The 12,256-nt window shown below is 41.5% G+C and overlaps 1 protein-coding gene and 1 long non-coding RNA gene across 3 annotated transcripts in view; one reads left to right on the top strand and one right to left on the bottom strand.

Moving 5' to 3' along the window:
- Nucleotides 1-684, bottom strand: part of SUSD1 (sushi domain containing 1) — a 55,825-nt gene extending 55,141 nt beyond the window's left edge. The window contains 1 exon segment of the mRNA XM_030004259.2: nucleotides 433-684. Coding sequence (XP_029860119.1) covers nucleotides 433-514 — 82 coding nt within the window. The 5' untranslated portion in view covers nucleotides 515-684.
- Nucleotides 685-1,648: 964 nt separating this feature from the next.
- LOC121232660 lies at nucleotides 1,649-12,166 on the top strand. Of its 2 annotated transcripts, none has more exons than XR_005931530.1 (3): nucleotides 1,649-1,723; nucleotides 4,211-4,390; nucleotides 10,575-12,166. It is a non-coding gene; the product is annotated as an uncharacterized LOC121232660 (long non-coding RNA). The 2 variants fall into 2 exon arrangements; XR_005931529.1 differs by lacking the exon at nucleotides 1,649-1,723 and adding an exon at nucleotides 2,079-2,121.
- The last annotated feature ends 90 nt before the right edge of the window (nucleotides 12,167-12,256 follow it).

The raw sequence follows: 12,256 nt of genomic DNA, 5'->3' as shown, positions 1-12,256 counted from the left end.
GCAGATAAAAAACGGTTCCCCACCACCACCTACTACAGACGAAACTGTACGACTTATTTCTCCTCGGTGACAGTCCATCTTTCAGTCCGGCACTGAAGACCCCTCACGGTTTCAGTCCCACCCAGGCGCTCCCTCAGGCGCGGCTCCCGCCCAGCCCGCTGCGAAACGTGGCGCCCGGTGGGCCTCCCGCCTCCGCCGCCACCGGCCCTTCGACGGCCCGCTCGGGCGGGCACCCAGCGCCACAGCCGCAACCCTCCCGCCGCCGCCGCCGCTCCCGCTCCCCTCGTCCCACGGCCTCCCCCGCCTTCGCGCCTTCCCCGCCTCGGCCGAAGGGCGCCGCCCTCACGGCCTCGCCGCCGCCGCCGCCCGGGGCGAGCGGAGCCGGAGCGGGGCCGGGCCGGGCCGAGGGACCCGGGGAGGGGCGGCACTTACCCCGCCGCCGCCCCGCGCACTGCAGCAGCGCCGGCAGCAGCAGCAGGAGCGGCCCCAGCGCCCAGCCGCCCTCCGGGATCATGTCCCCGCCGCCGCCGCCGCCGCCTCCGCGCCCCGCGGTGCTGCGCGGCCCCGCTGCCTCCGCATCCTCCCCGCGGGCTGCAGGGTGGGAGGGGAGCCCGAGGGGAGGGCGAAAGGCCGCGGGCCGAGGGCGTCGCGCTGCCCCTAGCGCCTGCCTCCCGGCGGGGCGGGACCACCCGCGGGCGGCCCTTATCGCCGCCGCGCCCTCGCCCCCCCCCCGCGGGGCTTTCCCCTCAGCGAGGCCCCTTTCCTCCCTCGGCCGAGGAGCCCTTGCCCGCAAAACCCTCTCTCTTTTCTTCCTTTTTTTTTTTTTTTTTTTTTTTTTTTTTTCCTCCCTTCCCTGGCACAACGCCTTTCCTTCCCCAGGACACCGCCTCGGCCGCGGCCAGGCGGGTGGCAGAGCTGATAAGGGCTGTTGCTGCCGGTAGCGGCCGGCCCTCACCCCGACGCGGGGGAGGGGCAGGAATGGAGGGAAGGGTTGTTTATGATTCCTGGGAAAGGTAACTGGAGAGTTACTCCTAGTTGTAGGCGGCGGCTGTGCTGCTCCCTGCCCGCCTGCGGTGGGGGCCTCCTGGCCTGGCAGCGGTCGTTGGGTCTGAGGGGCACCTCCTGGCTGAAGGGCGGTGGGTCTGAGGGGCACCTCCTGGTTAATGGCGGTGGGTCTGAGGGGCACCTCCTGGTTAATGGCCGTGGGTCTGAGGGGCACCTCCTGGTTAATGGCCGTGGGTCTGAGGGGCACCTCCTGGTTAATGGCCGTGGGTCTGAGGGGCACCTCCTGGTTAATGGCGGTGGGTCTGAGGGGCACCTCCTGGTTAATGGCGGTGGGTCTGAGGGGCACCTCCTGCTTAATGGCCGTGGGTCTGAGGGGCACCTCCTGGCTGAGGGCATTGAGGGAAGGTGGCCACGGCAGGTCCTCGGGCCCACTGGGGCAACGCCGCAGCCCCGCGTGTGGAAGGGGCCCACATCCCTCTGCGCGCAAGAGGGAGCTGGGCGATGGCTCTGCTGGCCCCAACTGCAAGCTTACCTGAAGTGGGCACATCAGTTCTACAAGCGTATGAAAATTGTAATGGTATGGCACCAACCCTTGGTACCTGAAATTATGCAACGCTTTCTCATTGTAGGCCTTCGCCACAGTACAGGTGAATCCCAAAATTCTGGTTTTATCAGTACCAGGAGCGCTGCCCGAAGAGTTTTATGCTGCAGAAGAATGGTAATACTCCTAAAGCTCACGGTCCTCATTCAAGTCTGCGAGTCTGAATTTTAGTAAGCTGCATACACTTGTATTTATCTAGAAATGCAGTTGCCACAACTACAATAGAGGACTGCCAAGGAGATAACTGGGGGAAGCCTAACACAAAGGTGGATTTAGATATCTTTGATGGGCTCTAATGAACTTCCTGAAGAAGTTTTGCTCGTGTGCTATGTTGGCTTTACATTAATGCCCTTTCATGCTAACACAGTCAAGTCCTCCACCACGATTACATTTAAGTGACATAACCTGATCTTTTTCTGCTGTGCTGTAACAACAAAGACCAAACAACCTGTGTCTGATTTCAATGGAAACAAAACTCGGTTTCATAAGACTATCAGCTTTATTGATTTATTTATGTAAGTGAATCTGTTCCAGTGTTTTTTAATTACCATTCTGCCTACTTAACCATGTATACATTTTTAACCAGCTTCTGCTACCCTTATTCATCTTGACCGGGTCACAAAGTGACCTGAGTCTTCAACAGTGGCCAGTTACATCACGGGTGACCCTGCTTTTGCAATAACACACTGCAGATGTCAGTACTGCATATTTCTATCTTAAATTACTGGAATTGGAAGCATGCATTCTCAATGGTGGTAAGTAGTTTGTCACTATAAGGAATGATTCAGAGAGGAATTGTGCTGCACAACATATTAAAAATCATTCAGAAATCACATCTTCTCTCCCCCTTAGCAGCCTGCCAACTTGCACCACTGCAATTTCTACTGTTCCTTTCATAAAAATCTGTTTATATACACCTCACACAGCAAACAGGAAAGTATTTTTGGCAGCAAGCCTGAAGAAATAAATCATATTTATAAAGAGAACAAGTTAAAAAAATGTAATATTAACATGCTTTAAAGAAAGTAACAAGGAAGTGTATCAGTTGAAGAAAATACAGGACTTAGACTGGAACAAACCTCCTTGTTTTGTTCCAGTCTAGTATGTCTTAAACAGCCGATTAGCTGCTGTTTAAGACATACTTCAATACTGAGTAATTAAGCTACACACAAAGGCTACTTCAAACTGTGTATGTGTTGTATGCACATCTAAATTCAAAGCACAGCCATAGGAAAGTGTCAAAATGATGTTGAGAGGTCATCTATTCTGTTTTTCTGCTCTACAGCTAGATGGACTATGTAAAATGATTCCTGACATACTTGTCTAACCTGCTCTTTATAGTGACAGTGATGTAGAATTCACAGCATTCCCAAGCAATCTGTTCCAATACTTCACCCTCTTTGTAATCTGAAAATGGTACTCTGAGGTTCAACCTAACTTCTAGTTGAATTGTTAAGTCTTTTTTTCAGTTCACAAGAGACTCTCAACAGCCTTCATGATCTGGAACCAGGTTTGAATCAGCCACTGAAATGAGTCACAGATCACCTGCCTCTGAGGTCACCTGCCCAAGTCCTGAGCTAATTTATGCACAAAGACAAAGATTCAGGAGGGTAGCACAGATCAGTGTCCCAACATGCTGATCCTTACGGCTTAGGCAAATTTAGCTTATTTCCTACAAAAATCTGTCTAAGGAAAATACAGCATAATATCCACATAGATTTTCTGTTGTGGGTAGGATAAGGTTTTTAATCTTTTCACTGTCAAACTTAAAGGACCTAGTTTGTAATTACAACGTTTCCTTTGCCCCTAATAGCATTAAATCTTGTTACCCAGAAGGCATCTGTACCAGTATTTGCTTCCATTTCTCTTCTTTGTAATAAGAAAACAGTTGGGATGGTCAAAGTAATTGAATTCATCCAGAGATACTTGGAAGTTTCCTATGCAGGTTTTCCTTGCAGCTGTCTAAATGGAGATAATTGAAAATCAGAAAGGCAAGCAGGATTAAACATCTCTTCAGTTGTCTGTATTTGTTCTGTCTCCTTTGCAGACAGTGAATGTTACTATGTCATCTAAATCACATTCTTTTTGTAAGGATGTTTGGCATAGATTACACTACTTATTCTGACATACAAAGACAAAATATTTGATACTAATGGCTCTTTCAGCAAACAGATTTTTAAAAACACAGCAAACATCTTCAGCCAGACTGAATAAATGTAATTCATCCTTGTTAACAGATAACACAGCTATTGATAATGCAGTTGCATTCTCGAGCAGCTTGCTATCAAGCACTTCTTTCCATCTAGCAATGAAAAGAGTAACTAACTGGATGGAAGTTTCCTTCCATCTGAATTCTGCCTCTCTTGCCTATTTAAAATGAATCAGACTAATAACTGGTTTCTGGTTATCCACTTAATTTCCAGAATAAGCAACAGCAATTGTTGAAACAGAAATAACTGAAAAATTGGCTGACCCTCTTCAGCTTCTAATGAAAATGCTTCAGTAAATATTATGCAGAAGAAAAGCATTTTCTTGTACTGAATTTTGCTACAAAGGAAATATTACCACTCAAGTTGTTTGCAGCATTTCTGTCTGTACCCTCAGGTGCCCCTATGCCACTGTCTCAACTCCTGACAAGTGAACTCAAGATTAAAAAAAGAAATGGGATTTCTGCAAAAGAATTAGAGACACCTGAGTTTAAACCTTAAATATTGAATGCTTCTCTCCAATTTCCCTGGAGAATAGGCCTTGGATGAAACAGACATCAGAGCATGCCAGAGCATGGTAGGTGATAAAGCCCGCTGACAGTTGCTGCTAATCAGAAAAGCAGTTCTACAGAGTAAAAGGGCTGCTATCTGTGGGTTTTAGCATAGGAGTAGGAGCCCAAACTGAGCTTTGCCATAAACTCACTGTGACCTTCGATAAGATAACCACTTTCTGCCTCTCTTCGCTTCTCCCTCCCACTTAGTTATGAAACAGGGATAATATTCCTACATAGGTGTGTTGAGGCTTAATACCATAAAAGCGGGTCTGAGATGATGCATGTAAACTTCTCTGATAGATGATGTCACTACAATCTGCCTCAGTTTTTAAACCACAAGGAAGTAGCGTCAATCAGTTTATGGGGCAGCGTCCTAATATTTCTGGATCTTGGAATGTCATGCAAGAAGACTGATGAGTAGTCGCTGCTTCTGGTTGTTCCATGCTGTTATATACAAGCTGTGCCATTATTTTGAGGGCTATGCTGAGTGAAGGCAATAGTTAAGAGGAGAGAGGCAGAGAGTCACAAAGGAAAAGTGAAGGAAAAAAAAAGAATAACAGCACACCCTTCATAGATTATAAAAAAAAAAATAGTGTTGTGATTTTCTGAACTCCCAGTAGATGAACAGACATCTTTTCCTTTCTGATCCTAGAATACCTGCTAAAATCAGCAGAGAAAGAACTCAACAACGAGCTTAATACTTCCTTCTCTGCCAGGCTCCCTGAGCTCATCCACAGGGATGCTGGCCTTACTATCGCAGCTGCACAGAACATAATAACTTATAGCTAAGGCAACAGTTAATGATAATTTCTTTGATAGGTACAGGAAGAAAACCAAATCCCACTGACTGTATTATCCTCTCACCATTAGCTTTGCATATTTTGGGGAAAGATCAGTCTAGAAGTCCCATCATTAAATGGGAAATATAGCAACTTTTCAAACTATATTATCTATGAAAATAAAAAATTCCATACACGTCTTGTGAGAAGGGAGAACCAAATATTGACTACAGACTATAAACTGAACAGTTCTCCTCAAGCTGTTCAGGCAGCTGGGGATTCTTTTCCCTATGGCTTCTTTCCCTACAGACCAACCATATTTTGTCACCTGGCAATCTCGTATTTGCATCAACACTTTGTAGTGGGAAAGAAGAGGGGAAGAATCTAATAACCAAACCTATCATAGTAAATACCTTTACCTTCACTCCCTGGGTTGTTTTGTACACAATTCAGCTTTCACATGCTGTTTATCCAGTTTGAGGAAACCATTTTTACCTCAATTAGAAAGCACCTCAAGTTACTATATTTTTAGACTCTGGGAACACAAAGCCAGAAGGATGAGTTGGATTTCAGATTTCTATCATCATGCCTTCATTTTTGGTATATATAGAGAGAGTGCTTTTGTTTTATTACAAAAACAGCACGAGCTCTGCTCTTTAGTCTAAAAATTCAGTTAGATATAACTCTATTATTTCTACATTTACTGGCAATCAGAAGAGAAAGAGACCCTGGGTGATGACATTCGTCTGTTGTCATAAATTGTAGTGAAGATATAAGATGGACATTTCTAGGGAAATACAAGGTCACCTAGTCTTTTTTTTTATATTAATTGCAAAACTGACAGCCCTGTTTATCTTCAAATAGTTTACAATATTCCCACAAGACTCTTCAAGACTACCTGTAATGCAGCTATCCAGAAATTGATTGGCAATAAGAGACCACTTGCCACAGTAATTAAAGGTTGAATTCTGTCTAGTACTGACATTTGTTATTGCACCACAAAAATACAGTAGCTAAATGACAAAATCATTGACCTTTACTGCGATTTTGTCTACTACCTGCTTCTTCCCACCAGGAACAGAGTATGTGTTAGTCAATAGGACCTAAATAAAAATTAGGGATCAGAGATGCTTAACGATGACAGAAACTTCTCTATAAAAGCAAAAGAAAGTATTCTGGGGATAAGTGTTCGCATTATAAAGGGTCCCAAAAATTTGGACGAAAAGACACAATTAGACTAGTCAATTGTTCCATTTTATATACACCCAAAATTAGGAAGGTTACTGTACATCTCTGATAAAGGGTCTGTGCATGAAAATGCATTTTTTTTATGTACTGGCTTTGGGACACTGCTTGTCAAACCATAAAACCACAGATATTTGATACAAATATTTGTTGGCTTCTGGAGAGTTTTTTTAAGCACTGTCTAGGATAAAAATATTTCCAAATATTAAAAAATTTCCAAATTGAGATATTTCCAAAATGAAACTGTTCTTTAAATTTAATCATCCCTGCTTTAATCTGAAAATTTAGGCAGAGACGTGTCACTGTAGCTAGCACAATAGCTAGGAAACAGGGAAAATTAAGCTGTTGCTTAATTATGATCACTGTTGTGGTGAAATTCTTGAAAAAACAAAGCACGGCTGGCAGAAAAACACTCAGAGATGTCTCTGTATTAGAAGTGTAGAAACATCTATAGGCATTATTAACTTACCTTGTGCCTAAGGAAAAATAGTTACATCTTGGAAATCATGAAATTTAGAAATAACCTGCTCTGCTTTTATAGTTCTTTTTTTTCCTCTTTGTATACAAAAAAAGACCCCTTAACGACAACCTGACCGTTTCATTGCAGGGTATTGTGAAATTAAAATATAGTGCATATTAACTGTGCCTTTCTAATGGTCTCTGAATGACAGATTTGTCCAGCACAGCCTTTCTCAAACAGCAACTTTTCCAAATCTTGGGAACCCAGGTTTCTGAGCATATTTTTTACTCAATAACAAAATAATTTTTACTCAAAACAGTTCAACTTTGACTTATACTTAGTGATCCTTCTACACTTACGATTCTAAAGACAATTATGCATAAAGTGAACACTTGGATCTATATTAAATATTTAAGATCCAGAATCAAAATTTTGGGCATGTTTAAATTTGTTGTAGCTTATCTTCTTGAGGAATGCATGGCCAACTTGCATTCTAGAATATTGCCCCAAAATTAACCTGGACAAGGCAGTCAATAAGCACATGATGCATCAGTAACTGCTTTCTTAGACTACTTTTCTGACCTTGTAATTAAAATTCTCTTTAGAGTTGCAGAAGAGGCATTGCAATTGTTTTCGGTCACGTGCAATATTCCTCTCAAAACTCCTGTGATAGTATTACAAAGATGGAAACTGAGACAAATGATACTCGTCTAAACCCACAAAATACCCATAGATTGATTAATCTGAGCAAGAAATTGAAGTTGGTTTTACAAATCACTGTCAGTTGTAACCTTTAAATCTGTAGGCAAAAAAAGTCCATATAAAACCAGAAACTTTACCTAGAAAAATGTATAGAAAACCAATAAACAGATAAAAAACCTGTCTGTCTCTCCCCACACAAACCTTGATGTGGGTAACGTGTGGCTACTATGCATCTCTAATGAGTAGTTAATGAGCTACTCCCACAATTAATCCTCTTTTTGCCTTCTTGGAGAACTTTCTATACACCAGAAGAACTTGATATTCAAATAATGTAAGTCTGTGGGAACTACATGACAATTGCCTATTTAGTCCTGCAGCAGGCTGAGTATTATTTTTCTTGCTATGTACTACATCAACTCAGTGTCTAATTACAGTTACAGAATTTTTTATTTTAGTTGAAGTACAACTATTTAATCTGTGACATTATACAGCTACATAAATCAAATATCCCAATTTACAACTGTCTTAACAATATAACACTGTGCATTAACATAGCATTAAGATCCAGGTAAGTGATTTTACACTTCCTTCCAGTCTTTGAAACACCAGGGGTGTTTTAAAGTTAGGCTCCCATCATTGGGAGAGTAAGTGAAAAGACACACACATGTAAGCTTAGCAGGATAGTTGTTTAGATTGGATCCCAGACTTTGAAAGGGAAAAAATTCAAGATCAGTCAGCAGGATTTCTCAACTTGCATTCATCATCTTAATCAAGACTATTGCTTCTATGCAACTGATCTGCAAAGTTATCAGCAATTTTCCTGTTAGATTACATGAGACAGTAAGTGATTGAGATATCCCAGGCAAGACAGGATGTTGTTGCTAACATCTTATGGTTGTGTCAGACCCTTCAGAAGTAATTTCTTCCTTACCTATTTTCCTGCTGATGAGTGGCAATAATGACTCTGAAAATATTTTTTCAAGGGCCTTGATTAAAATCTGATGCATCGAAATAAAAACTAAGTGAAAAGTGTAATCTTCCTGTATTACAAAGTTGGGAGAATCTAAGCCCCACAGAATAAGCAGCTTGTGCAACAGCTAGAGATAAAGATACACAGTAACTGAACACCTTCCTCAAAGAAAAACAATTTGCACAAGCAGCAGTCATAGTCCTGCACTGAGTGCTGAATAAAGGGCTCCATAAAGAGTTCCAGGAAGTTCTTCAGGAATCTTACAAGCATACGTAGCGTGCCTTGAAGGTGAAGTTAGCCCAGGCCATCTTGTGACAGGCAGGCTGTAACCAACAGTGCCAACCCAGGGCAGAAAGAAAAAGACGTTTATGCCCTAAGAAGTCTTGGCATCAAGAAGCATGGTGTTGTGTATTAACTTTTATATCCCTGTGATTGAATGATCTTATCCTGGGAGATGCCTAAACTTCAGAACTCAAATAGCATAATTGCATTGTCATTTACTGTTGAAACAGAAGGCACACAACAATTGGGGTAAGTCTCCTATCAAAATTCCAACCAGTTCAGTATCTGATAGACCAATGAATGCTCTGCGAAAGAGAGTAAGCTTCTTGAAACACATACAGGAACAGCGTGAACCCTTTATGCTTTTGACAAGATAATTAAAGCCTCAGCAAGAGGGAATTTGAAGCTATCCAGTCACTCTGAGAACATACACACAAAAAGGAAAAGAGTATGTAACACAACCAAACTTCATATATGAAGGAAGGGGTAAAAACAACTCTCAGCTAATAGACATGACAGAAGAGAGTACTTAGGTAGCAAACCCTTTTCAGAAACTTACTGTGCTCTTAAATAGAAAAACTATTTTCACAGCTTTGTAAAATGATGAACCTTAGTTACACAATTCTCAAGATATTTCCAAATCTGTTGAACAGATGAGTCAAATTCTGCATATACATGAATGACATTCTGCTGAACACACTGTATTCCTGCTATTAAATCTCATACTGCTTTGGGGCAATTTGGCCACAAGAGAGAACTGGATATAAGAGGGGAGGGAAGGAAAGAACAGATTAGAAATGCTGAAAAATCAGTGAGTCACATTGCCATGTTCTTTGGCAAGAACTAAACCTGATAATTTCAATTTTTTGTCCATTCTTAACTGAAAGTTTTTAATTAGAAAAGAACCCACAACCCTCCTTCTAAGCACCCACCCACACTGCTGTGACTAAAATAGTTTATGGAGCTACAGGCTGTCCTTCCCAGACCATCAGCAGAATTCATAGTACTGAACAGAATAGTTATCCTAATTTCTTCAGCATTTGAGATAGCCTTAAGTGTCTTTTTCTAAGATCATATTTTTTAAAAAAACTTCATTTTAATTTTTATAGGCAGTGATACTTACACCCAACAGCATTTGCAAATACATTGTCTAGGTCTGTGCTACATACCATCATAGCAGCAGAAATAGAAACTATATATCCAACCACAGAGCTGCAAACCTGCAGCACTATGCAGTATTCTTCAGTCAGTCCTCTTTTTAAAAGTTTCCAAGCATGGAATAATGTGGCTTTTCCAACTGATATGGGCTCTGGATGGTAAAAAACCCCACACAAAATCCTCAATAAAAACTATTCTATACCCTTCATCATACAAGCAATATGTGCACACAGAAGAGAACATGTTAAACCATAGCTGGAAAAACACTTTACACAGTTCATTTAATGCAGGTACTAGAGAAGGCATGCCTTTGCTTTTCAACCAAATGATTTCTAATGCTTGCATTAAAAGCTAAGATTCTCTCAGATGGACACTGACTAGCTGTACTTGAATCAGATTGGAAATAAAAAACAGGACCTAAAAGCGTTACCCTGATGAACTGACTTAGCCTGTGCAGCAAATATTAAGAAATAGGAATGATCACTAACTTGAGACTGAAGTATCTCCTTATAAAAGCTCTTTTGGAGTCAGGCAACTCAAGTTGCTACCCTACACTACCCTTAAGAGGTTTGTTCTCATTTTTAATGGACAATTTCTCTCGTTTTTTGCAGCACCTGAGCTGAGTTTCTGGTCGACAGCAAAGGCATTGGTCTGGAAATGGTCTCTGGGAAGATTCACTTATCTGATGCCTCTTTGCCCCTCTGCCTCTACCTCCTATGCTTCTTGTCACCTACGTGTTCTACCACATGACTTCCACTTTCATATCTTTTGTTTAGACATCCCTGTACTCACCAGCTACACTCTGAAGAACTCAAGTCTAAGTATCCAAGCGCACTTAAGAAATGCAAGAGGGGATTTTTATTTTATTTTTAAAACATACATTACCTTGTTTCCAGCTCTGTAAATGGGTGAGTAGAGTAATGGCCCGTAGAGTAATCTTTTAGGACTGATCCAAACCATATGAGAACTTATCTGTTGGCAAATTCACCAGTTACTGCCCTTTCTGTTTCAGCTTGCAAGTAACAGAACAAATTCTGGTATCAAAAATTTTATATCCATGCTATTTAAAAGTGATTTTTCATTTTCTGAGATGGACACTTATATTAACTACTCAGGGAAAAATAATTACTTGTGATTATTTTACAGCAGTACAACAACAGCAGATAAGAATTTGAGATGGGATTTATTTTTTGGTTAAGGAGGGAGAAAACAGGTAGGAATTCCACTCTCCTACCACACTTCCTCAGGCAAACTTGGCCAAAAAAAAAAAAAAAAAAAAAAAGCAGCCAGATTTTGGCCACCAAAAGCTAGCATTTTGTCCAGAATGCTCATCAAATATTTAAGTATCAAGGACAAAATCAAGAGTTACACTTGGGGACTACATATCTAGCCTTCAGAGAACAAGCATTTTGCTGAAAGCTACAATTCAGTCTAAACTGAATTTTATTTTTCTCCCTACAAAAGCATCTATGTTCAGAGATTGGTAATAGCATAGTTTACACTAGATTTGCTCAGTGCTCTAGTCCTAGCATTGAGACACCCGCAGTCACTACGTACATGTATAAGACTTCAGATTCTTCACGATCTGCTAGGCTTCAACTCAGTGGCAGACAATTAAATCCTTGTCAGATTGGCTGAGAATTTTAGCTCAGAAGGAGGCACTGTACTCCCAATGTCACCCACATACTTGTATCTATTGCTTTAGACTACTGCCTGTTTACTATCAGTCCTGAATTTTGGATGCAAGAATAAAAGGGTCTAAATTAGTGTCATGTAACACACAAAAGGAAAGCACAAGAGTATGAAAGAAAAGCAATCAACAAGGAAGCTGAGAAACAGGAAGCTGAAAGCAGACCATGTTTTTCAGCTACTATTTACGTTTTTTTAATCTTTGTGCAAATGATACAAACTTGAATCCTAAGGCTAGAAAAGAGTACAGCATGGTAAAAGAGAAAAGAATTCTCATTAATGAGGCCCCGAGGCTTGAAGTTTCTCTCTCATCCCTGTCTCAAAGAATGAGGCAGTTGTCAACTGCTGTATTGGCCCAAGGTTGTAGAACAGATTTCCATCCTACTGAAAATGAGAATTTCTATGCTCATCAGGGGAAAGTTTAGGTGCTGCTGTTGCTGAAGATCTGCATTAGTCCTCTTAAAATATTTTTGATATAAAAAGCTTTTGCTTAGATGGCCGTGTATGCTAAAGAAAAAAAACAACAACAGAAAATAAGACACTATTAGCTGCATAATTGTAAGACAAGAAAAAACCCAAAGCAATAGACAAGAACACAGGAAAA

This window comes from Aquila chrysaetos, chromosome Z (genome assembly GCF_900496995.4).
Source record: "Aquila chrysaetos chrysaetos chromosome Z, bAquChr1.4, whole genome shotgun sequence".
Lineage (NCBI taxonomy): Eukaryota > Metazoa > Chordata > Aves > Accipitriformes > Accipitridae > Aquila > Aquila chrysaetos.
Note: the sequence above shows the minus strand (reverse complement) of the source record. Positions and strands in the feature narration are given on the sequence as shown.